Here is a 27,012-nt window from a genome sequence, read left to right on the forward strand (position 1 = left end):
TGGAGGAGGAGGATGGGACACTGCTGATGCTGATGCGAGAGCTTTCGGCGTCTGTAATCAACATCGATGGTCTGACTGCCAAAACGATGGAGTTTCTTGGCCTCATTTGACACCCTGTTGGTTTCACTGTGGTCATCAGCGGGGGACGCTAGCGCAGGTGTGCTTTTGAGGACAGCGGAGGGATTTGATGAGGGAAAGAAAACGGTTTCGTCTCGTCACTCGTCTGGCCTGGCTTCTGAGGGACACAGGTGGACCGCCGCTGGAAAACAGCATCAAAATTAGGCAGTGATATTTTACTGCGAAGAGGACGATACTTCACGTAATTACCCTTTGAACCCCGAAGCTAGCATTTTGGTATTGTTTTATCAAGAGAGGACGAAAGTTAAGCTTGAGGGGTTTTTTGGTGTGTTAGCCAGCTAATAGGCTAATTTCGTTAGCAAGCCTGTTAGCAGCTTCCCCGACCAATGGCACGGGAGAAGTGGGATGCTCGAAGGAGGAGTTAACGGTAGTTGCTGGCTTAAATTCATTCGAAGGAAAGACGGTCGGTGACACATGTGGGAAGCCGCTTTGCAACAACAGATTTGGCGTTAACGTTTTACAGCTTGGTGTTAATTCAGCTTCGAGTAACGCTGCTTACGTCGCTTCCCTCCGAGGCGATTGATAAGATTAGATAATCGGCTAATAAGGCTAATGTTGACAAACACTCTTGACCTAACGCGTTAATTCGTAACTCTAGTGTTTCATATCACCTCGCTGTCAGAGATGCTGTAAAGTCGTGTGCTTGTCGGTTCAGTTTCGAGACGTTATTGAGCAACTTTCAGGCCGCAAGTGAAGCATGCTGAAGCTGGAACATCTGACAACTACCAGGAGCGGACCTGTCATGGCAGAAAGGGATATAGTGAGTCCAGACGCATTTCCATCAGCACCATATTCAGTATGGCCAGGAAATCAGTATGATTTCTAGATTTAGGTAATGCTGTTCTCGAGATGTGGGGGGCAACCACTGAATTAAAAGTCAGAAATAGAGTCTTAGGCGTTTTTTCTAAACCTGCATATCTTCTTAAAACTATTGTAGTTTGTACTTCGTAAAATCACAATATCTGATAGCATCTTTTAAATGATAGCGGTGGAGAGCGCTTGTGGGGGCTCTCCACACTTGACTCACAATTTCACTAGAGATGTGCTGTGCCATATAGAAGCATGGCATTAAAATTGAAGGATTGGATCTTGACAGTAGTGAGATAAAAATAAATAGATACAAATCAGCAGCTTTCATAGGTTTCCAAAGGTGAACAGCCAGCATAAATGGAGCCGACAGTTGTGTCTGGCCCTTTGGGGCACACGCAGTGGGAGCCAGAGCAGCCATTTCCTCTTGGATTTGAGACACTGGATTCAGACAATGCAGGTGTGCCCTGTCAAAACAAGAGTGAACAGACGGGTTTGGACTTCAGGAATGGCGACCAGAACAACATATCCCAACAGACTCAGAAGGAAAAGGATTTAGTGGACAACCACCTGAATGTCTCAAATCTTTCTTTTGGAGATTTGCAGTTTGAGGGAGATCACACCACTATCTCCCAAACTTTTCTCCACAGTACTCACATTAAGGATTTGTCTTGCACAGAAAAAACAGAGGGACTTGATGAAATTAGTGACTGCACATTGTCCTGGCTATTTTCTCCCAACTTCGCTGATGTGATTGGAAAAAACTCTGCTCAAAAGGAGCTGACTCTTAAACGGGATTCCCCTCTGGAGGACTTAGAAGTCCTCAGTAGTCGGGTTGCACTAATAACCCTCAGCGTGCCATCATCTCCAGTGAAGACCGATACAGGGGATCCATTTTTGCTAGTAGATCTCTCCAATGAACATCCTGCTCCCAACTCAGAGTCTTCAGGCGAGTTAAACCCACAGGGTGTCAGTGAGGAGCTGGTAAAGGTGCCATGTAAGGAGCAGGTCGACCTCCCTCCCTTACAGAGCAGGGAGACTTTGTCACCTGAAATTGGAGACAAAGGTTTATTCCCTGATCAAGTGACCGATCTACCTGTAACCAGTAGCGCTACCCTACAAGGTTTACCTGAGAACTGCCTCCTTCATAACACACACAGCACACCGCTGGAGTGTTTTGAAGGATCTGTGCCTTTGTTGGATTTAGACGTTCCAGATTTTGACAGCAGCCTAAGCCTGTGGCCTGCCAGTGCTGCCTCTGTTATCTACACAGGAACTCCATTAGATGTATCATCAGAGGAGTCAGAAGTGGTACATGAAGAAGCTGCTGTTATTAGGAATCTTACTTTGGAGCAACAAGGTGAGAACGACCTGCTTGCTCTGGGTTTATTAAACGAACCTTCATCACTGACACTGCCTCTGGTTGAAGATGCCCTCATCCAGGGTGATCTCAGCAGTCAGAGTTCCTCTGTGGAAAACACGCCTAAGGATTTGATGGAAGACAACATCTGTTCTGAAGTCAAAAATCAGGGAAATGAGGCAATGGCTTTGGATCCGTGCTTGACTGTTGAAGAGGTCCACGATGACGAATCTTGGGACTTGAAACCCCAGGAGGGAGTGCGGAATGAAAACAGTCCAGCAGCTGAGGAGAGGCCGGCCGACACTACACAGCTCCAGGGTTCAGGCTGTGATGAAGTGGCCTCTTTTGATTTTTCAGTTCAGGATTTAAATACAACTTCTTCTGAGCCTGAGTGGACTAGTGAGCAGGCCGTGGAGACGGTCTCCCTCTCCAACATGGTGGTAGATGACTCACTGCCAATGGTCTCAGCTGTGAGTGCAGGGGAGGAAGAAGTCTCCCCTCTGAAAGCTGTGTTCGATGCTTTAGACCAAGATGGTGATGGCTTCGTCCGCATTGAGGAGTTCATGGAGTTCGCCACTGCCTATGGGGCCGATCAGGTGAGAAGCTTGGTTTTTTGTTTTTTTTGTTTTTAGGTTTTTTTTTTTTAATTTTTTTTTTTTTAGTCTTGCCATTTTTGAGCAGGCAGCTTCTTTGTACCGTATGTTGGGTAAGATTCAGTGTAACACAATAAACTGCTCCATATGTGTAAAATCTTTAGTATTGATTTTTAGCAGGAACTTGGAGTGCTTCCTGTAAAACACTGGTAATTAAATAAACTAAAATCCATCTACGTCTCATGTCTGTGTTTTAGAATGTGTATGATCCAGATTTATTTCAGATAAAACAAGTCAACTGTCAAAATGTGGTCATTTATCTGATAGGTTTTTGGGTGAATGTTTAAAACCTTCATACAGACATGAAAGCTGGCTCAGGTGATGTTACAGTGTCACGTAATGGAGTGGTAACTTAACCCCTGCTGAGGTGCTGGTATGTTTCTCTGCAGTTTCCAATGCTTAGTGTAACAGACAATACTGAAAGTGCAACTTATTATGAAAACCATGCCTGGATTAGTTTGTCATCTATCTTCAGTGAGTGTTGAAAGGCCAGGACTTGTTTTTCTCTCTGATAAATCTGTTAAACATGCTGTCTGTAATGAGTTATGTCAGGCCTGAAACTCCATATGTCAAATGACAGAATGCTCACTTCTTCATTTGTACACTCTGTGGCTAGGGGATTACCCCTTGTGGTATAGCTGCTGTGTGTCTCTGTACCCATTAGCCTCACTGGTTTGATGTTATCTTCCCCTTTACATCAGGTATTCAGTTTTATTTCCACAAAAATAGGCCTGTCTGTCAGGGGTACCTAAGTGAGTATACATTAATATTAGAATTTTAACATTATCTTCTTTAGCAGTTTTTGATATGTATATATCAGCATGAAACTAGCCAGCTCAAAAGATGTAGGTCAAAAAATTTGGGCAATAAGTTAATTTCCGCTACTTTAACCAGCTTGTTTTTAACACTGTGAACCTTTGGTACACACACACTCACTCACGCACACACACACAAAACGTAATGCGTGCTCACTAATGCTTTTTAATCTCTTCTTTCTCAGTTCAAAGCACCTCTATTGCTGCTGCTCTGTCCCGTGTCTAGCCATAGGCATCTGCAGCTCTCCAGGCAGGGAATTGTGAAGGATTAAGAATTAAATGTATTTTCCTGAGTCGGAGGGACTTCGTGCTTTGCGTGCAGTTCACCAGCTGCCGATGACCTTGTTTCGAGTGACACAGGAGCACAACGTCTCATGTTTGGTGTAATTAAAATAAGTTGCACCTGCTGATTGAGAGAGTGCTAAAGTTGACACATCTATGACACTGAGAGTTATTTTTTTTCCCCAGAGGTGTGGTCTGTTTGACTGTTATTTCCTGCCAAAAGGTGCTATCCAGATTGTGCAGGTGGCTTACTTGTTTGTTTGTTTGTTTTTCATTGTGTTAGCTATCCAATATCTGGTTTGCAAGAGCTCCATGAGCTAAATGTGCCCTCAGAGGAGGCTCCTCTCAGATTTCTGTCCTTTCCTGAGACCAAGGAGGCAAACGTTTAGGCGCGCTTGTTATTTCTAACCTTATTTTTTTTTCATTTGCAGTTGTCGAGCAGTCAGCAGACAGACTTATCTATAGAATTTGTGGAATGTTTTAAGCATGTTACCTTTAGGTGAGTTCATCATTCAGTAGCTCACACAAGGATCTGTAGAAAAGTCAGCTCTGCTTCAACAGGGCAAACATATTCACTTTATAATTGTTTCTTTGCTGAGTGTTGAAAGTGTTTTTCTCCTCCCATATCAGTGCGAACCACATATAAATGTGCTTTTGATATTTGACTAAGCCTTTCCCTGATATGTCATTGTATTTCAGCTATCTGGAGATAAAAGCAGTTTGAATAAGCTCTATGCCTGACCGAGTCCAAATGGGGAAATTATGACCTGGGCCTTGGTGGTAACACAAGTGTTTAAATATGTTGGTTCAAAAACCACAAGGCAAAAAGTAATACAGATCCATAAAAAAATGCCCATTGAGAATTTATGATAAGCTCATCGTGTCATGTTTGTTATGTCATAGTTTAGCTGGCAGCTAGGACTGTAACTTGGGTTTCTCTTTGCAAATACCCCCAACACCTGATAAACACCAGGAAGGTATTCATAAGACATTTGCATGAATGTTCAGATGGCGTTTGTATGCTAAGCATGCAAATGTTTCCTCTAGAATTATTCCAGGATGTGATACCGACTATAACCGCACACAAATGTAGTGTATTGCGAATAACATGGCAGGGAAACACTGAGCACCAAATGTCTCTCTGCAGTAGTGAATCCACTCTATGAAACCTTTTTGACTATTTAAAAAAATTAAAAATAAATGTCCTGTCTGGCAGGTCTTAGTATGGCGCTATTGAAAAGACTTTCTAACTCCCACTCACTCTCTGGTTTTGACCCTGATTCTGCACAAAAGCCACACTGAACTTCATTGAGTTTGGGACTCTCTTCTGAGTCGACATCACCAAACCTACTTTGGTCAGCCTCCCTCCCATCACCCACTGCTGTTATGCACCACCCCTCTAATCCTCAGTGGAATGCCCCAAGCCCTGAAACATCCCCTCTTTAGTTCCCTTTTGTTTTCATCTGTGTTTTATTTACAAAGACTACTTATTTATTTTCATCCGAACCTGCCAAACTTATGATTATGGCTATCAAAGTTTCGTTTGACAACTGACTATTGCGAAATGCCCTTTAGGAAACACTCTCACCAAAGGGTATTCTTCTCATCGGGGTTATGCACAAAAGTGGTCTGTGTGGAGGCGGTCAGGCGTGCCCCGGCACTGATTAGACACAAATGGAGGAAAGCGAAAAACCACAGTGCTTTGCTCCGCTGAGCAGTGGAACCGTTGAGCTGCATCTGACTTTTTATCTCAGTCTTTCCTCTAGGTCTCAGGGCTGTACATCTGTCTAAAAAAAGACACTGTAAAAGCTAAAAATGTAAGTTACCTTTTAGAAATGGAAGAAAGGATTAACACAGACACAAATAAACATGAAAAGTGCTTAAATCTATTTAATATAAAATCTTTCTGGAAAATAAGTGTTTAAAGAAATTACTTTTCAGAGATTTTGTATTAAATAGATTTATCAAGTTGTATGATACTTGTTCCATGTAAATAAACTATGTTATTGTTTAATATGTTATTGTATCAGGCTTAAAATAGAAAAACAGGTCATATAGAGAACAGCAACAGTCAAAACAAGGACAATGATAAAAGTTATGTGAGTCTTAGAAGAGGATAATCTGATTTCTTTGCCCGGTTAATAGGTTGATGCAAAAATGAAATCACATTCACCTTTCAGTTTTTAGGTTAGACCTAGGAATAGCCAGCAGGCTCCACTAACAAGACCTGAGGGGCCTGGCACTGCTGTACAGCTGAAATGTAGGCCATGGACACTTTCCACAGGATAGTAGCTTAAAACTGATCTGGGAGCTTTGGCACTGGAGGTTTTTACAGTAGCGTATCCTACTCGGCTCAGTGGTGCATTTTTTTTTTTCTAATGCCACAGAAACGATACCCAAAAGCTGTTCTTTGCTTTTTATATCAGACGTGCACAAAAACGTCACTGAAACCACTGATGCTCGTTAACTCCCCGCTCACACCTCAGTTTTCTCGCCTTGCCCAGAAAGAGGTGTTTGTGAAGAGCTGTGTGGAATAAAAGCGTTTCCTCTGAGCTGTGATGTTCTGTGATGTTGGGATGTGGAAAAAGCTTCAGTAAAACACCTTACGCTGACCTAAAGCACACTTTGTTTTTCTTCTTCCGTGGACTTGCATACATGAAATCACTTGCTGTTTTGTGGTTGTGTTTTGAAGCCCCAGTTTTTACACTACACCTGTCACCGTCTTGGTTTTGTTTAGTTAGAAGTGTTCGAGAGTGTGTAGAGTGTCAATTTATCAGGTGATTCAGATAACTTCTAATTTAAGCCCGATAGCATGCAAATAAAATGCTAGAATTTCTACCATCAAAGGAGTATTTTTGCATGGTCTGTTAGAACAACCAGCGGGCATTACAACCTACTGTCAGTTAAAGCAGTCACTACTGTAAAATGTGTAAATGGATACAATGTAAATGGATGAAGTTATTAAACAAGTTCACCCTTATGAAAGGAGTAATAACCTATGGAACCTAAAAGCAGCAGGCTGGTTATTTATGCTGTAGAGATGGGAAAGTTAATCTCATGCATTGTAGGTACTTTGTCCATGTTGTTTTGTTTTTTTAAATGCACAAAGCCACTGTGCCTGAGGTTTTGGATTCTACATTTTGAAGTGTCAATGTTAGCATTTTAGCTGTTGTAGCGCATAGACGTTACTATATATGGATGAAAGGTTGCTAAGCTATCAGCTATCTCTAGCAGTCGTGGTTAGCAAGCTGTATTCATTAACTGTGCAGGGTGCAGTGAAGAGAGTCTGTGTGGATTGACTTTTGGTCATTTAAGGAACGGCAGTTTTTCGCACTTATGCTTCGGCCCTTGGGGTCCTACTATTGATCAACATTTCTGACAAAAAATACTTTGCTGTATTTAGTGAGGATTGGCCCTGCTTTCATGTGACTGCATAGTTGTAGCACACATGTGTTATGCTAGCTATACCCAGTATTTTTTGCTGGATGTAGTTTTTGTTTATTTTAGAAGCGAGCTGTAGTACCCTTTGCATGTTTGTCTTGTTTGAACAGAGCATTTAGTTGGTAATCTATCCTTCTGTTTTTTTTGTTGTTATTGTCCAATAACTTTTTAGTGCATGAGAACCAAAGAGGCACGGATGATTAAACAAAACAAAAAAAACCCCAAAACTTTATTTAAAAAAAAAAAAAAAAAAAATGTAAGGGGGGAAAACCTAATGATTCCTAGTTGCTAGGGTTCAGTACAAAAAACTGTCTTCATCTGTGCTCTTTTTAAACCTAGAAAATGGTGAGCGTATCAAATCTGCTGTAAGAAAAAGGGTTCACCATTGCAGACAAGCTTGCTGGATGAGCTGGATGCTTGAACTCAACATTGCTGCATGAACTCTTATTTAGCGATACCACTCACTCCCCTTCTCTCACCCAGTACAGCTGGATTTAATTAATCAAACCCAGATCATAAGCCACAGGCTTGACAGAGTCAGTTTGAGTAGTTTCAACCTTCTCAGCCTCTTGAGTAGGAGCTCAGTATTGCTAAGAAGATCAAGTTATTTTTATGTGTAACTGATATAAAAAATGTTCCAGAGACGCCACGCACAGAACAGCAATCCCTTTAACATGTTCACACTGTGCTGACGTTCTCAGAGAAGAAGTGATCCCAAACCACAGAAACCTCACGTCGCTGGTGCTCCCACCCAGCTGCTCTAATTCTGTTACATGCTTGAAAGTATGCTGCAATCATGTGTTAGTCTTTTTTTCCCCCATGTGTGACATTTTATGCTCAGAGGGTGAGGTACTCTTGCTGATAGCTAGTTCCCAAGTTAAATCTCTGGAAGCCAGATAACCTATCCAAACAAGCCCTCTTGGTAAATTAAAAAGATTTATTAAAAAAAAAAAAAAGCTATAAAGCTAACATCCTTATAAACTTGTCCAGAATTCAATAAAGTGAAACTCTTTACATCTGCAAAAGTTGATTTTTCTTCTCAAGCTCTAAAGTGTTTTATTGGTGACTTTCTGCTCCTGTAATCAAAAATGGAGCTTGTGTAATTGTGCAGTTAAACTGTCAAATGAGTTGAATGATCCTGAGTATGACTTCTTAACAGTTTTATGAAGCCCAAAGCAATTTTGAATGCAGTGTGCTTTCCCCCCCCCCCCCCCCCCCCCCCCCCCACCCACTGAAGTCAGTATGCAAACATTGCAGCTAAGTAGTTTGTCGTTCTTTGTGGAAAACTTCCCCTTATGTCAGTCATTACATCTCCCTGAAGCATCCATGCTGAACATATGGTAGGTTTATGACAGGGAGCTTTTATGATGTCAGTGTAGTGAAATCTTTCTTGTTTGTGTCCCTCTTTAGGTGAAGGATCTGACAAAGTTTTTGGATCCAAGTGGGCTCGGTGTCATCAGCTTTGAAGATTTCCACCGTGGAATCTCTGCCATTAGCAATGGAGGTGAGTCATCGCGCATCTCCTTTTGTTTTCCTTGTAAACTTGTTCCTTAGTACCCTCTTTTTGTGGACCCACTACGTCTGCTTGTTTCAGACACTTGTACAAAAAATCTCTTGAGCTACCCCTTGCCCCAATTTCTTTACATTTTGTTTCCAAAGAGCCAGACTTGTCCATTTCAGTCCAGTCTGACCTTTATTTTGTGTGTATGTGTGAAGCCACTTAACAATAATCTATGAATTATTCAAGCATTAAAAAAAAACCCTGCTTCATACCTGAGCACACATCATTAGAGATGGCATGTTGCATCCTGAGTTTCTCATTCAGATCAGACACAACTCCTAATCCTTTTTGTGGGTTTGTTATAACATCAAAATCAAATCTTATCCAAATATTGAATTAACGTTCACATTTGCTCAAAAGTGGACATTAGTTCAAAGAGAGAGTGCTGGGTGTGTGGTGATGTCATTGCAGCAGTGAAACTGATGCCTCAATCTGCCCGGACTATTGATTTGAAGAACTCATTCCCAAGGCTTTCTAGGTTGCATATATCCAGTTTCTCAAACCATTAATAAGTCATGCACTGGAAAGTGTTAGATGCACAGACACATGGGCTGACTGGTGAGGTTTCAGAGTGGGATTGGCAGAGGGAGAGATGAGGTTTGGGCAGAGCGTCCTGTTCATCTTAATTATTTACAGTCTTCTCTCTCTGCCCTGTCCTCTCAGTTTTCCCCACTATATTTTTCTCCCACTAGTCACTACTGTTGATGCAGAGTACAGTGATGAAAACACAAAGAAAGGACAGATACTGCCTATATTTGCATCCAAGGATAAATATCTCAACGTAAACTCTGCTTTTGTGTACATTTTCTTACTAGATGCTCTTATTTCACTGCTCAAGCAGTCTCAAGTAACTGGTTTAATAGGCAGTTTTTGTGCTCCTGTCATTTGAGCAGAGTCGTTCTGGTTTGTTTTGGTGTTTTTGTTTGATTAGTGCACATACCGTATTCAAGGAACAAGGATGATATTGTTGAAACTGGCCACTAGTATTGTCCTGTGTTTCCCTTACTGCCTCTCCATTACTTTAGGTGCGTCTAGCTCTGTGGTTAATGAATCAGTTTTTTCCTCCTAGGAGAAAGTTTCTCATTGGTGTGTGAAGATCTAACTTCCCAAGTTGCTCACACACTGCTAACAAAATCACAGTGTGCTTGTCACTTTTCAGCTAAACTATTCCTATTTAGAGCCACTGCATCCATGTCGTATTCATTACCCCAGCAGTGACCTCCTCTTGTTGTAAACGGAGGCCAAAATCTGCTCCCTCGGGTCCCAGCCTGGCGTATACGTTCATCATAAGCTTCACTCAACTTTCTTCTTTTGTTTCCATTTTTGGATCACTCCTCACGGAAAATTGTACCTTTTTAATAAAGGGAAGTCTGCAGGCTATGGAAATGCCTTGTATCCCATAGTGGCTGTGGCATGTCTGGAACAACAAAACATTGCCTAGAAATATTTGTGCTCTGAAATTTTTACATGATGCCAAGAGACTACAGGTGGGCAGCCTGCTTCTCAGGCCCATTCTTTGTGCACTCCTTTCGCTTCAATAGCCCACAATGTCTGAGTCTCCAAGAGCAAAGGGTTGCATAAAAACCCTTGGGTCTACTGCCAGGACACTGTTTGTGTTCTGTTCTCCCAGCAGGGCGCTATTCATTCCTCTGTTTACTAGATACGGAGCCGCAATGGCTGATGGGACTGTCGTTGGTCCGTCTCAGGTTGCACTGTTGGTGCTTTCAGTGGAGGGTTTTATTGACAAATATAAAGTGGATATGGTTGCTTGTTGCCCTTTTTACAGTTTTATTGTACCAGTCGCTTGACATTCTGTAGCCCCTCAAACGTCTGTAAAAGTTACATAATGTTTGCTGTCAAATCACTCTTAGATTGCTGACTGTAAATATACAAGTAGGGCAGCTCAGGTGTAGACTCTGAAATGTGCTGATTAAAATGCTTAAGTCTGTTTTTCTCCCCCCTCTAAAAGTCAACATTTAAAATGAATCTTTGTTAACGGTGACACCTTTACTCATTTGCAAATTGAGGCTAATAATTTAATTAAATGGAGGTTTGTTCTTTTTACCACTGTAGGGAGAAGCAGGTTTCATGGTTTATTTATAAAAAAAAAAAAAAAATAGAGAAATGTTAATGTAAACCGAAGACTGACATTTTAATAGAACCAAAGTAAGGCACGAATAGATTAAATAAATGCAGTTTTGTTATTGTGCTGTGCATGTAAGGGGAAACAAAAGCTGACAGGCTCTTCAATTTTAATCCCAAATTGTGCACAACATTTACATAAACACCTGAATCCATTGGTGATAATTTACCTGCACACTTGCAGGTGTCTTTTTTTTTTTTTTTTTTTTCTTTAATTGTATTTTCCTTCAGTTGTTTCATTCACCTGCAGAGACATAATCCTGCATCCTGGCTCTCTGCTTTCTCATGGACATTGTACTGTGCAGACCAGTCTCGTGTTTGTTGAGCCTTCTTTTCTGTTTGGCTTTGTTTGTTCTGTACACATTAAACCTGTCTTCCTCCTGTCACATCTGCAGGCCCGGAGCCACAGCTATACAGTGTAAACTACAGTCCAGGGGATGGAGCTGTCGGCTGTCAAGAGGAGTACGATGAGGTGAGGAGCCATACAGGGAGGCTTAGTCGCTCTCAAGTTGTGCATGCGGTCCAGCTGTTGTGCTGTCAGTTCCTGGTGGTGCATGCAGCAGCCCAGTGTGAAGCTTGCAGGCTGAACTCCCTGTGTACTCTCACTCTTCCCACTGTAATTCACCGAGTGGCTTGCAGAGCTATCATTACTGCTCTATGAATGCTCCACGGGTTGAACACCCTGGTTTGGCTGACACTAAATAGCATCTGGCCGGCGAGGCTTTTGAGTATTCTTTGACAAATATTGAATTAGCTGGAATGTGAGCTTGTTTTCATGTCTCTGGACTTTTTTTTTCTTCTTTTTTTTTCTTTACTGTTGTGGGCAGCATATCTAGAATTCCTGTCTTCTCTGGTGTATGAAACTTGTATATTTAACAATCATTTTTGCTGGCCTCTGCAGAATTGAAAGGTTTCTGCTATTATGTGTGCCTCGAGCTGTGCTGGAGGACGACTGTTGTTTTAGTGGCTTTACAATGCATGGTATCGGCGCCCTCTCTTGATGTTGTGTAGAAGTGCAGTCACGTATGTGAGAGACTGATTGAATAAATATTTAAGCATTCTTCACAAATACTAGGATATAAAAATAAATAAATAATAAAAACAGAATTGATCTTTGTGTACTTTTTATTTTGGCTAATCTAATTTGAGCACAATAACTGTTATAGAGCTTCACTTGATTGACAGCTGAGGCTTAAAATTACAGTCATGGCCTTGTTACAAACTAAATTTAAATGCATTAAATGAATCCACTAGGTTGACAAGTTGCTCTGCACAGTAAGGGCTTTACATGTGAAAGCTTGGTTTTCACCTGAGTTGCTTAAGGTTTATTTTCAGATGAGGTCTTGCTTTTCGTAGATGTGAGACTTCTCTATAGATGACAAGACATGCCAGCCAGTCAAAGGGAAGGAAGCGAGAGGGCTCTACATGTTTGCAAAGAGAGGGGGGAAAAAGATAAGAGATACTGCTGGTGGGAGCAGTGTTTTATTGTCTGGCCATCTGTGAGTCTAGATGGATTCACACTTGTTGGAAAGCTTTTAGTTGTAGTTAAGAAAGCAACTTGTTATATTCTTTAAGGAAATGAGTGCACATAAACTGGGTAGATGACATACTTGCATGGGAATCATACTTCTGCATCAGGTCTACACTGTGACTTAAGCCATAACCAGAACCGCATTTTAATCCCACACCACAACCTTCTCTAAACCTGATGTGCACATCCTGAGAAATGCAACTACACGTCGGGTCGACGTATACCAGAACAACTTGAGTAAAAGGTTGCAGTGTAAGGATAAGAGGAGTTTCTGGTTGCTACATTAGTTATGACATAGATTTCCAACAGAAGTCTTATCAAGCTTCAAAGTACTTTTTTAACAGGGACAAAGCCTGTTATGAATTGTATTATTTCTGTGTTTTTGTCTTGTCATATCTGTTGATTCCTTGGATGTTTATGGGTGATTTCTTTTTATTATTTTCCAAAAAATAGCCATTTGAATTACTTACTACCTAATTACTACTAATTACTACCAATAGATGCGGCTATTTGAAAGTAACTGTAAATTATCATCACCGAGGTGAATATACCCTAGCTGTAGCAGTCCACGCAGTGTTAACTGTTTTTGTTTTATTCTCTTTAGACTTTGGTTCCTTGTTTTTATCCTTGATGCAATTATCTATAATATTTTTTCTACTTAAAATATCCCAGCCGCTTTGGCTGCAAGTTTTTGGAACCCATAAGCAGAGTCCGGGGGTTTATTCTGTGAATGTTTGAAGGCGACGCCACACCTGTGTCCGTGGCCTTCTTTTTTTTCCTCGAGTTTCTGGCAGGAAAAAGTTCCCCTTGCTCTCGCTCTCTGTCAATGGCCGTGCTGTTCTGTCCCTGTTTGCTTTCAAAACAAGCAAGGTGAGGCTGTTCAGCTCGAGCCTGGCATGAGAGAGAAATGCAACACCCAGTCCACCACATTTTTCCTTTATTAAATAACTTCTGCCCTTGCTGATGTTCACATTTCCACCTCAGCTTTAATTGCTTTACAGGGACAATGACAGGTGTTGTTGAGCTGAAACTTTGTTAAACACTGCCCCCTCAGTGTTTGCACACAGACTGTTTAATTTAGGTGGTTGTAACGTGGAGACCTCGTTCGCTGTACAGTCTTAGACATGCAGAACGTGGCGTGATCATTTAAACGTTAACACTGTGGCACTAAGTGAAGTTCTGAGGGGCGAGCCGGGAATGATTAAATTGTTAATCTTAACTGTTAGCTGATTGTGTGGCATTTTCACTCAGAGCTGTTAGCAGCTGATTGAGCATTACAGCTGACTTCTGTTGCTCTTTGGACTTTGTCACTGTCTCCACCCCTCTGACCACCCAGTGTGCAACAGTATTATTATTTTTTTCCCTTCCCTGACGCTCTCTGCACTCTCTCTGAGAGTGAAGGTGAGGAAGGAATAGTAGGAGTTATAAGTGGGCTCTTATGGCAGGCCAGCTTTTCCGTGAGTGAGCCTGGGCAGGAAAAATGGTTTTTGGCATGGTGGATACCCCTCAGGGTCCCTCATCTTCTGATACTCCATGTAGACTGGTATGTTAAATTTTCCAACATGACTTACCTTTGCCTTATTATTGCTTCACAGCTCTGACACCTGATGAGTCTCTGGTTGCTGATGACTTCAGATGTCTATTTTCTGGCGTGTATCAGTTTTAAGCAGTTGGTATTTGTTGTTTGCAAAGCATTTTGTTTGAACATGTTGCTTAGAGGTGTTGATGCAGCAGGTTTTGCTTGGAACTGCCATCAGAAGCAGTCTCTGAAGTCTGTTTATGTGCTGAGATTTATTTGCTCGCTGCTTTAATTGGCATCAGTACCTGCTGGCTAGACAGGAATATTCAAGATTAGCTCATCTTTGAAATGACTGCCTTGTTGACAGCTGTAGTTTGTGTGTGTCAAATAAACAACAACTGACAATCTTATTTATCTTCCCCAAAACAACCAAAGCACCATGGTGGTTAGTCTCATTCAAATTCATAATCATAAGAAATGTGTAGAGCACTGTGAGTACTTTGTATTGGGGCAGTGTTTGCTCGATGTTAATACTTACATTCGGCCAACTAAAATAATATTTGCGCATATTAAATTCCACCCATAAATATGCCCAGCTAGTACTCCAGTAAATTATTAAAATTGTGATGGATGTGGAAGTTTACCGCCTGAGTGCTTTCCTGTAATGCAACCTTATTCTGTTTTTGTGACTGCAGCAAAATGAGGTGACAGACAGTGCATACCTGGGCTCCGAGAGCACTTACAGTGAGTGCGAGACCTTCACTGATGAGGACACGGGGGCCCTTGTACCTCCTGAGATGCACGAGGATGTGGAGACGGACAGCGGCATCGAGGCCACGCTACACGACCCTGAAGATGGCAGCAACAGGTTGGTATATAAATTTCATGTCAGTGTTGGCTGCTATGCCTTTATTTCCTGGGGAAAAAAAAAAGAACTTGTGTGTTTGTTCAAGGCTGAGAAAATTGGATTGTAAACTTCAGTGTCTTGAGTCATACATCATCCCTTTATTCCACTTGTCATGAGATGCAGAAATCATGTTTGTAATGGCTCCTAGGTACAGAAATCTCCCCCAAAAATGTGTGTTAAATCTCTAGCTGAGGGTTAGCCCTGGAGCTGCCCTGCACTGCCCTTTTACACAGATCATGTGGTTTATGGGTCTTTCGTGTGTGACACTGGATCACTTGGGTTCTATGTGGGTCAGCAGACAGGCAGATTAAAGAGAGGCAATAGACTAACTTAATGCCTTCAGTTCCCCTGAGGTCATCCATGCGTTACTGTGTTGTCCTTAATGGAGACACCTGTATTTCATATCTAAGTATAGATGTCAGTGGTTGATTTACCTGCTATCACTTAAATTATGTGCTGGTAAATTTCAAAAATGGTTTCATCCATACAGGAGACAAAAGGTTAGTTAGTAACTCTGTGTAATAAAGACTTTTGTTGTTTTGGCCAAATTGTTGTTCTAAGCTTCAGTATTGCCTCAAAACTTCGCTGGCAGAACATCAGTAATGTTCTTTAGCTTTTTTCTTTCTTACTTTTATTTTTCTTAGTGAAATCATACATGCTATAGAGTATTTGGGGCGAAGGTTCATAATCAGTGAGAACATTCACTGTTAGTGTTTTTAGTATGACTGAACCGGAAAGCTTATTCAGAGATAACTTGGAATCTGCACAGTGTAAGCACAAGAAACCTTGAACACAGAAAGCCCTTCTACTATTCTTTACCTACGGTGGTCGGAGTGAAGGAGTCTTTTTACTGACCTGAAAAGAGGCTGAGATCTACTCATCTTCTTTGGTTATTTAGTAAAGCTGTTTCTAATAACAGCAGGTGAGTTGTTTTAAAAGTTCTCTTTGCTAAAATTGGTCATTGTGTGTTTTCAAAAATAGTTGTTTTTTTTTTTGTTTTTGTTTTTTTTTTTTTTTTTAAATCCATTCATGGTGAATGTGGGTTTAATTGTTTTGCTCTGGACTTTCTTTTAATTGGTTTTACTGTTAAATTTGAGGTTGTGCTCTGTAAAGCGTTCAGTTATCTCAGCACCAGTGCAGCCCACTCACAGTTGACAAAATTAGTAAAGTCTGCATTCCAGAGCTACAGACTAGCGGGAGGTGAGGGTTGGTGTCTGATTCTCACATTAATATTTTCGTCAGTAGTCCTCGTTTAATCGAATTAAAGACTGTAAGATCTTTTTTTTTTTTTTTGTCGTCTCAAACAGTCGGACACTTCAAATGACGGCCCACATAAATAACAGTGCCGGTTGCTGTGGCAGATGAGATTTATGTCAGCATGCAAGCGTTCTTGTTGATACAGTTTTTAGGGTAAACACGAGAGAGGAAGTGCACAGCTATGTGGCTTCATCTGCTGACTGTGTGACCTGTCTGTCCGGCTTGGTGACGGATCGGAGTGGACTGCCTGACATGGATGTGTTTGGACTTCCCATTCCATGTGTGAACCTTGAATTCCAGGAAGTGTTGAGTTGGCTCTTTTTTTGTGTTGTTTCCCCCCATTTTTTTTTTTTTTTTTTTTTTTTTTTTTTTTTTTTTTTTGCAAGGCTAATCTGATTCTGCCTCTCCATTTACTCAAGTCATCACCCACACCTCTAAGTCTGACTCAAAGTTACATTTTAAAGTGTTTATATTTACTCACCTGCTTACTAAAAACTGGAAATGCATTAATTGCCAAAAAAAAGGACCCTTCCGTAATACCAGTGATATCATCAATCCTGTGAAAGGAGATTAGGTCCTATTTAAAATGTTATTACTGTCCAACACTGTCTATATAAGTTTTTTTTTTTTTTTTTTTTTTTTTTTTTTTTTTTTTTTTAAATACAGCTTCCTTGTCAAATACAATCTTTGGCTTACTGTGAGCATTACTGATGAAATGAAACTAAGTGGACGCTACGTCAGCTGAGGTTTTGCCATGTAGCATGGTTAGCTGAGCGAACCCTAGCTCGAGTCTGCATTCAAAAGAGATTTTAGGATAGGAGTATATGCACTGAAGTGGGGATTAAGAATCTAACAGGATTAGCCACCTCCTCCCTTCTCTGTCCTACCCCTGTGTCCCCCACACACATTTGGCCCTTGGACAGTCAGCAGGGCTGTCTGTTGGTCATTGCTTAGCTTCAAATCTGATTAAGCCACTCACAGTCAGCCTTTACCAGTACACGGCCTTAAGTCTTTGCGGCAGCAGCATCCGTCATGTAGCGCTGGCAACTTGCAGCTCCGCAGGATTTGTTTTCTCCACACTGGAGAGTGGTGGTTTTTGTTTTTAGATTGAGGTAAACTGTGAAAATTCAGGATTCCACTCTGGTTGTCAGGGGTTTTAACTCCAGTTGCTCCGAGGCTTTCACGCCAGGGCAGCGGAGGGCGCTTAAAAATGCGTTCTCTCTCGTCACCGTCTCTCTGTGCGAGGGACCTCAATATGGGGCCAAGTAGCAAGAGCCTGAATAAAGGGTGAGTAACAATAACATTGGTTTTGTTCAATTTAATCCGTTCAGCTCGATGCGTTTTTGTTTTGGTGTTTTTTCGCTAAAACTGAATTATTACTTCTTAAGAGTGCTTAGGAGTGTTGGCTTTGAATTAGACAATAAGCAAAACAAATCATGTCACAATGCGCTGAAAAAGCAGAGATTTCTGCTGATTTAGGCATCCTCTTCCTGTAAGAGTGTGTTTGTGCACATTTAAGACCTCCAACATCCTGCTGGACTACAGGAAAGCTCTTCTCTGAACCTTTCCTGGTACATGAAAGTAAATCTTGTTTTGTAACTCAAATTTACTATAAAGTCCTTAAGACCAGCCCTCCACCTGAATTATGTTTTGCTGCACACAACAGCCAGAGCAGTCATGTGGGTGAAAGTCTCAGGTTTTTCAGTAAGCTTGACCCACATTAAACACCACAAAGACTCCAGTCACATGTCTCAGGTGTTGCCCTTGAGGTTTTGCATTAACAGAGTACAAGACATGTTGTTTCAGCCAAAAGCAGGCCTCGGGATTAATGTGAATTAACAGATTACCTTTGAAGACGAGCGATCGAACTTGTCCAGACTGTTGCTCTTCTCGGGGAAAGATTAATTGTGCTTGTTTTGATCTGGTTAGATCCAAGATTCTGAGCTTTAGAGATTAAGGTTTGTTAAGTTTATGGAAGTGTGGCTATTTATGCTCAGACAGATGTTACTTCTGTCTTAACCTGGCACTTTTTTTTTTCCTCTTTTCTTTTTTTAACTCGGACTTGACATTAACAGTGTTGTTGTTTACGCCTGTGGGCACGCTCAGCAACTCTTCCACTGTGTGTTTCAGGTTTTCCCTGAACTCAGAGCTCCATAACCACTCCCTGGTGACGGTCATTGGTGGAGAGGAGGAGCACTTTGAGGACTTTGGGGAAAGTAACACTTCAGAGTTGCTGCTGGAGAGCACCACAGAAGGGCCCGAGGGAGAGGGTGACTCCCATCTCACACAGACGCCTGAGCAAGTCAATGGCTCAGCATTGCGCTCCCCCAGGTATGAGCTTGTCTTCCCTACACAACTCAACTCAGGCTTCCCGAAATTTAAGTTATTTGTAGTGCAAGTTATTTCAAATTTTAACCCAAAGTCTGTAGATCTGAGAAGCCATTAATAAGTGTAACCTGCACAAAGGTTATTTCTAAACGACATGAATCTATGAGAATTTAGGCTGTGAAATCATGGCTTTATTTTTATCAGCCCTTCCTGATAAGAGGTGTGAGACTGTCACATTCTCAGATGTGCTGTCCAGGCCCTGATGCGTATCTTTACATTCTTCAGAGAAAATGTTTCTCTTTTAACAAAGACACTGAGGTCAAGCATTGATAAGACATATCTGGAGACATCCTTGCCACCACTGTCTGCCTTCTTTTCTTGCCAAGGGAAAGATAAGATGGCCTGAACACAAAGTTCATTCTGGTTTAACTCTGCTTGTTGTAACAAAACTGAAAATGTGGATTTATTTCTCTTTTGGATGCTTCTTGGTATCCTTGGACTAAATGTGTTTTCAGTCAGTGTGTCTTAAAGGTGGCATCTGTTAGTGCAGGTCAGACAAAGATGGATGTTTTTGTTGCACTGAGTTTAGACGTCTTTAAGAGGCTCCAGCTGTGTAAAGTGCCCATTTAAAAACAGAAACGGCACGAGACACAAACGTATTCACGCTCTGCACCTTTATGTTGAATAAAGCTCCTGTTTTAGCCTTTTCCCGCTCATTTGTTCCCTTCCCCCCTCCTCTTTTTCTCATCAGAGACTCTAAGCCGGATAATGTGTAATATCCGCTTGGGTGATATTTCAGTGACTTGACTTGCCAGGAAGCTCTTAACAGCTAACTGCCTAGTTGTTGTAGCCTACTGACAATGCAGAAATAAGATGGGGTAACTGGATTGGCACTAATAATACCATTTCAGTTATCACTATTAAAGACGTCAAGTACAGCCTCACTCAGTTCCTGCTGTTTTAGTAAAGCCTTTGTTAACATTAGAGGAAGGCTACATCACTATAGATGTATTATAATTCTTAGATTTTTGTTAATATTTCTTTAGAGCTTATATACTTATGTAATATTTTTAAACAGAAAGTGCATCTTTTCCCATACAAGTTGAGTAAAAATCTGTTTAGTGGATAGACTCGAATCTCATACACAGAAAATAACCGCATCCCACAAGCTTCACCCACTCGGTGTGAATGCGTCACCGTGTTTTGAGCAAATCATGCTCATTGTTGGCGCATGTATCACTGCTGCCTACACACACACACGCCCCCACATTTATCTACATATTACCGTACTGAGTACATGTGCACACTCTGTCGGGTTAGTCCTGTTCTGCACAAACACACATCGCTGTGGGCATCGTTTAACACGCTGTCAGGATAAAATTGCTCAGTATAATGCTGCATATGGCCATCGAGTGACTCTCAGTCTGTCGTGTAACGCAGCCTCTCTGCCTCCAGGAACCGAAACGGGTGCCAGTTTATTAGGTAATTCAGGTCTGACTCTCCCTGAATAAACAGCAGCTGGTAGACGTGATGTGCAGAGAGCAGCAAGGAAATAAAATTCAGGCAGGCAAATTAATGGAATGGGTCTAATCACTCAATAAAGATAAGCACAGTCTTTATCTAAGAGATGTTTTGTTTCCTTACACTATCCAGAGCACGAGTCACAGCCACACTGCCGTCTGTCTCACGTCTCCTCTCAGCACTGCAGCCTTCACTTGTCACTCTTTTCAAACTCTTCTGTGGATTTCTCTGATACCCCAGTGGTGTCCCTTCCCACCTGTGTTCACCCCCTTACTTGTCCAGCACTCACCACATCCTCCCTTTCCTTTTCTTCCTCCTTGTTTCCTCTTTCCAGTGCACCCACTTCTCCCCCTGGCTGCTTTCAGAGCTTCCTCAGGGAGGAGGCGCTGGACTTTTTCTGTAGCCAGTGTCACAAACAAATAAGTCGTCTCGAGGACCTCTCCACTCGCCTCAGTTTCCTAGAGATGACTAGGTAACACGTCATTCACAACCTCCTCTGGGTATAAGCTGTGTGACTGTGTGTGCAGTGCCGATTAGATGCAGTGTCACGCATGTTGTCATGATGATTGCATGACATTGGCATGATGGATAGCAGCGTTAGCATGTAGTATATATTAATAGAATAACATTGCTGATTTTCTTTTTTTCCCATCGTTGCCATCTTAACAAATGATTTGTGAGTCTTAAAGAATGCTCATTTGAAAATAAGCATCATAGTCTGATTTTCACGTTTCATTCATTTGAGACATTAGCAGTATGAAATAATCACAGCTGAGTGGTGTCTGAGTTTCTTTTCGTTCCTCACATCATTGACTTCATGCTTCATTTGACTTTGACTGAATCCTTCTGCTAGTCAAGTGAAGGATCCTGCTTTTATTCCGACTTACTCGGATCCATATTACAGACACCCAGTAATTCCCAAACTTGGTTTATTTACAAACTGTAAATTCACAAGTATGTAATTCATTTTTGCCAAGTGCTGAAATTGCTATTTTATTTTAAAGGTTTCTGTAATACTCACATGGGTGTGTGTTAATCTGTTTGATCCTACATCAGCACCTGTTGGGTACGATTGATACATGCTGGTTTGTTGGTGTTCAGAGTGCTGTGGTGTGTGAATCCCTTGTAGCTTTAGTTATTATTCATCAACATGTTTTGTTTTGCTAGTAGATCTGCTAGTAGACAGAGGGATGAGGGGTTGGATAGGGATACCAAGCTGCGGTGTCTCTTTCCTTTTCATCGTTTTCTCTTCCTGACCATTTTTCCTGTTGTTCTGTCTCCCCATCCAGCGCTGGCAAGCGGCTATCCAGCAAGAAAGTGGCGAGGTAAGCCAAACTTTAGCTCTGTATTCTGTAGATATCAGCTCCCTTTTCTAGTATTATTGTAATTAATGGTTGTTTTTGGAAGCAGTTGTTTATCAAATATGAGTGGATAAGATGGAGTGATGTTTTTGCTCTTTACATGCAGACACCTCCTCCAGAACAGCTCAATGACTCTGGACACCATGAGCGACTTGACGCGGGACATCCTGGAGCTGGCTGACAACGACATCACAGACAAGGTGACAGTTGTGGTTACGCCGAGTGAGCTGCAACAGTTTTCACCTGTTACAGTTGTTGTGAAAGAAAGGAGGAAAACATTTATTGGCAGCCAGATCGATCGGTATAATTGTTAATAAGTCAAAACAAGTGTTTTTTTTTAATAACTGTGAAATGTGTATACTGTCCAGGTGCTCCTCCTTGAGCGCCGAGTGGCAGAGCTGGAGAAGGAGTCCGAGGCTTCAGGGGAGCAGCACGCACGCTTTCGCCAGGAGAACCTTCAGCTGGTGCATCGGGCCAATGCCTTTGAGGAGCAGCTTAAGGAGCAGGAGCTCCAAGCTGACGAGGAACTGCAGCAGGAAACCCGGCGTCACAAGGAGGCCCTCAGCAAGCTGGAGAGAGAGAGAGGGTTGGAGATCGAAAACATGCAGGCGAGGTGAGGAGACTGCGAGGGGGGGAAATGGGTGTTTTTACACCTTTGTGGCTCCACGAAATATCAAAATATAGATTTTTACTGTATTTAATTTACTGCTTGTAATTATAATTATAAATGCACTTTGATCCCTTGTGCCTGCAACAGATGGGTTTTTGCGTCGTTTATATTTAATGGTGTTTTATAACAGCCTTGCTCATTGTGAGAAGAGGTTGTTGTTGTTTTTTATTGGAGGACTCATGGCTCTGCACTGCCACCATATGGCAATAATCTTCCACTGATGCTATTTTTTTTTTCTCTTCCCCTTGTGCAGTCAGATTGTTAAATATTAATCAACTGAGCTGTTGTGGAGTTTTTGGTTTTGGTGTGTACTTTTGACAGATCTGTGCTTGTTCCTCAGGCTTCAGCAGCTGGACGAGGAGAACAGTGAGCTGAGGTCCTGCGTTCCTTGTCTTCGAGCAAACATCGAGAGACTAGAGGAGGTGATGACATCATTGTCACGTTGCTTTGTCTTTTCTCTTTTGTGGTCCTATCATAATATCTCCCTTGCATTCACTTGTAGGGACTGTAGCTCCGAAATGACAACACAGGCACGGCTTCCTCAAGACGGGCGCTTTGCTTCTATTTATTGAACGCCGTGAAAACTATAAACATAAAACACAAAGGCTGTAGGCATTTCAGTCACTTAAAAGTAACACATGTGCTTTAACAAAAATTACCTTGTGGCCGCCTGTCACTTCAGAGGTCCTAGACGAATAACCTTATAGTCTTGTGCATTCTAAATTAAATAATTAGAACACCATACATTACAAATTTGCACAATATTACACTTACAACAAATACCTTGTACAGCTAGTACACAAACCAGACTTCTGCAGATGGCTCACTAAAATCCTTTGTGTGATTATCAAACACAGGCCTCACAGCCATCACACCCAAACCTCGTGATAATAGCGGTGCAACATAAAAATTGTTCTTTGTGCCAAGACGAAATCATCTCATACACCAGATAAAACACACCTTCACAATATGTTCCACAGAAATTTACAAGCAAAAACATTTTAACTGCTGGAACGAACCATTAACCTCTTTTATGCAGAAGCCATTTCTGTGACACTTGCAAGGAATCATTTTATAATTGTTTTTGTCTCTTCTTGCTAACACTTCCCCACGTCTTTATTTTTTATTTTATTTCCTTCTCCAGGAGAAGCGGAAGCTGCAAGATGAGGCTGAAGCCATGGCCGACAGGCTGATGGAGGAGACAGAGTCTCGCAGGAAGATGGCCGACAAGCTGAGCCATGAGCGCCACCAGAACCAGAAGGAGAAGGAGTCCACGCAGGAGGTCAGACATGTTTTGTTTCTTTTCTCCGTTTGAAATGCGTAGCACAAAAATATAAAAAACAGAATACAGCTAGATCCCATCATATTAAAATTTTACATCATCTCGTTTTTTGTCATTAACATGATTTTTCCTCACATCCTTGATCTGTTTGTGCCACAGCTGATTGAAGATCTGCGAAAACAGCTTGAGCACCTACAGCTGTACAAATTGGAGGCTGAGGCAAAGAGAGGACGTTCACCTGGAGCAGGGCTGCAGGAGTACCAGACCCGCACCCGTGAAGCCGAGCTGGAGCAGGAAATAAAACGACTCAAACAGGTACCAAAAGAATCCTCATTCTGCTGTTTTTGTTGTCTTTGCGGTTTTGAGATGGAGAGGGGAATAATTTAGCAGCTGCATGGATTCAGTGTCTGACTTAATCTCTGCAGGACAACCGTACTCTTAAGGAGCAGAATGACGAATTAAACGGCCAGATTATCAACCTGAGCATCCAAGGAGCAAAGAATTTGATGTCTGCATCCTTCTCTGACTCCCTGGCTGCAGAGATCAACTCTGTGTCTCGCACAGAGGTAGGTTGAGGAAAGAAGTCGTGAACCGCATTCGCTGTCGGCTTTTCCCTCACTTCTGCTTCTCTCTGTTTCCAGCTGATGGAGGCCATTCACAAGCAGGAGGAGATCAACTACAGGCTCCAGGACTATATTGACAAAATCATCGTGGCCATCATGGAGTCCAACCCCTCCATCCTCGAGGTCAAATAAACAGCCAGAGGGACTCTACGGACTGCAATTAAGAAAATTGGAGATTTCTAATAGAGGATATAAAAATATTCTGGAAGGAGAAAATAAACAGTAACGCCCAACTCCCCCCATCAGAGAGGATTTAACAAACAGTTCATGGCTGTCGTTGACAAATAAGCTAGTTTATTTTTGGTTAAGTACCCATCGAGTCTGTGCTTTTTGTGAGCGTCTGTGTCGGCCTTCCTGATAACACTTGGGTTCTGATGACGTCCATGTTGGTGGCTAGAGGGACCCAAGATTCCCCGTTTGAGTGAATGAATGTGTAAATGTGTGTGAGAGGGAAATATCCTACAAAGTAGAAACCCCTTTTCCAAACGATGCTAGAGCTAAAACCTGATCAGTTGTACCTAAAGGCCTTAAGTAAAAGGTGATCAGTCTTCATTAGTTATGCTACACATGCCTCAGTTCAGTCAGCGAAGGCTTGCTGGGATGGTGGCAGCATGATGGCTCAGATCATCTGAGCCGCGCTGAATCGTGTTTTTAAACAAAAGCCGTATGAAGCGCCGCTCAGGAGCCGAGTAGAATCTGTCCTTAACATTTTAAAAGTTTGCAGTGCTTCGTAGCACCGCGCGCTTCTCTCCTTTAACAGAGCTCAGCCGTCTTTTCCAGGGAACTTCTGCTGGGTCGCAGACAAGGAATGCCTCAAGGGGGGGGGGTGTTTTTGATGTGTTCAACATTCCCCTTTTTTGCTCTGGTTTTGGAAGAAGCTTGGCAACACTAGGAGTGGAAAACATTCTTGAAACCTTCAAGTGATCTGTGTGCTTTATATCATTTATTTTTACAATGAAACAGGGTCCTGCAGGTCTTCAGGTGGGCTGGAAACACTACGCTTCCCATCACTCACTGGCACAAGCATTTAGATATCTCCCATTTATTGCACAAAGTATAGGCTGGGTATACTGACTTTAACTCTCCAGACACTTGAACTGAACTTGAAGGGAAGCTGGCGAGTGATGGTGGAAACTGTAGTTTGGCTTCAGTGAAGTCCAGCCCACCTGACCTCTGCGTTCTCTTGCTGAGTGAAAGCGACAGGGAAGCTTATCAGTTTTTGTTTTTCCTTCACGAGCGATTTGTTGTCAGTGGAAATGTCGTTGTGACTGAAACGCTTACAAATGACAACTGAGAAGAATCCAGACTTTGTCTTTTGCACTACATTTTGATTTAAATATTGTTTTTGTTGATGGAATAGAAAAAAATGTTTATTGTAAAGGGATGAAATCATAAATGAAGATTGTCAAGTGTGGGATTTGTTCCTGAAGGAATCCCACTCATGCTGTATTGGGGGAGGGTGTTACATTGCTCTAATATAATTACATCAAATTGAGTTTATTTAGGAAAAAAATCCTGCAGCCATGACTTCAGATTAGTTTGTCATTGAGAGCTCAGATGAGCTTTCTGCTGACTGTCAGCCAGACCTAATCTGCATATAACATTGAGGAGAAGTGGCAGACCTTGGTAGCAATAATGCTGGCCCATGAAGTGGACATTGATGGGTGGGTTGAAGGGACAGGTTAAAGAAAAGCTGCTCTCCATTTCCTCTGCTTAAAACGTTTCTCCTTATTGCTGTAATTGAGGACGGCAAGAAGGAACAAGGACTGATTCTGTGCTCATCGGTACTCTGCAGCCATCTTCAAACACATGGACATTTTTTTCCCCCTCTGACCTGAAAGTGGATGTTTAAGTTGGATTTACATGCCAGGCATCTTGTTGGACTCGTATCATGAAGACTGGGGGGAGGGGGGTATTTTTGTCCAAACAGCATGGCGTTCCGCACACACACACGCTAAAATGAATTCCTGTTTTTCATACGTTCACCTCTGAAGTCTATCTCACCGCTCCTCTTCTTCACCTGCCACTCCATGAAAAATGGCCTTGGATGTAAATGACTTGTACATGTAAAGTTTTTTCTACACTCATTCTAGATTCTAGGTATTTTTATAGTCAGGAGAAAAAAAAATAAGAGCGTTTCTTTTCGTCTTATGCTGAGAGACGGCTGCCTGTACTCTTCTCTAGCATGTAGCGTGTACAGTATCGTTTGGGTTTCTCTTTTCTCTCATTTTAAATCACATGCAGATATTTATTCGACTTACACTCTGATCTGTGATCTGTTCTGCTGAAAATATATTTGTACATTTTTGAATTCATGAGGGGAGGTGATTAATTCACAGTGAATGAATCTATGGGTGAATTTACCGAATTCTGAGAGTTTAAAGCAAAGTTATATAATGTTTGGGGCAGTCAGCAAACACAAAACAAAGCTTGAATGTGACCTGCTCAGTGCGGTGATCTGTTGAGGTCTGGGCTCTCTTCCATTGTGCTGATGCTGCTCTGACCTCTTGGGTGTTGTGATTTAGATACGGCTGAGTCTGCAGTTTTCTAATGTCGTCTTCCCAGATGGAGTCAGGTACTGCATGGAAACACAGATTTCTTAATGTATATTTTACTTGTTTGACTTGTTCTCACTGAAGAATCATACGCTGAAACATCGGACGGCAGAGCTGTAGGTTGAGACCTCGATGTGACACACAAAACCTCGTATCCAGGCTCTATGTTCAGCTTCCTGCCCTTTTTTTTTCTTTTTTTTTCCTTTTCTTTTTTTTCTGTGGTTCTGGGGGTTCTTTGGGGGGGGGGGGGGGGGTTTCC

At 41.9% G+C, this 27,012-nt stretch overlaps 1 protein-coding gene across 2 annotated transcripts; it reads left to right on the forward strand.

The window, feature by feature from the left end:
- On the forward strand, positions 1–26,438 carry rab11fip3 (RAB11 family interacting protein 3 (class II)). Of its 2 annotated transcripts, XM_085416147.1 has the most exons (14): positions 1–2,901; positions 8,907–9,000; positions 11,595–11,671; positions 14,945–15,117; positions 18,544–18,744; positions 20,597–20,734; positions 21,552–21,587; positions 21,730–21,823; positions 21,992–22,236; positions 22,634–22,715; positions 23,438–23,575; positions 23,735–23,890; positions 24,001–24,141; positions 24,217–26,438. In XM_085416147.1, the coding sequence occupies exons 1-14, from the start codon at positions 1,306–1,308 to the stop codon at positions 24,328–24,330; spliced, it is 3,285 nt and encodes a 1,094-aa protein (XP_085272273.1). In that variant the 5' UTR covers positions 1–1,305; the 3' UTR covers positions 24,331–26,438. The 2 variants fall into 2 exon arrangements, with proteins under 2 accessions (XP_085272273.1, XP_085272274.1); XM_085416148.1 differs by lacking the exon at positions 20,597–20,734.
- Positions 26,439–27,012: the final 574 nt, after the last annotated feature.

This window comes from Rhamphochromis longiceps, linkage group LG8 (genome assembly GCF_057381845.1).
Source record: "Rhamphochromis longiceps isolate RC_006_pf linkage group LG8, R_longiceps_female_GT1.1, whole genome shotgun sequence".
NCBI lineage: Eukaryota > Metazoa > Chordata > Actinopteri > Cichliformes > Cichlidae > Rhamphochromis > Rhamphochromis longiceps.

Bases quoted from the DNA above. Each gene is read 5' to 3' on its own strand.
- rab11fip3 (XM_085416147.1), top strand. From the start codon at position 1,306: ATGGAGCCGACAGTTGTGTCTGGCCCTTTGGGGCACACGCAGTGGGAG. The intron at 18,745-20,596 runs GTATGAGCTTGT...TCCTCTTTCCAG, and splicing joins TCAGCATTGCGCTCCCCCAG to TGCACCCACTTCTCCCCCTG. The intron at 22,716-23,437 runs GTGATGACATCA...TTCCTTCTCCAG, and splicing joins ACATCGAGAGACTAGAGGAG to GAGAAGCGGAAGCTGCAAGA.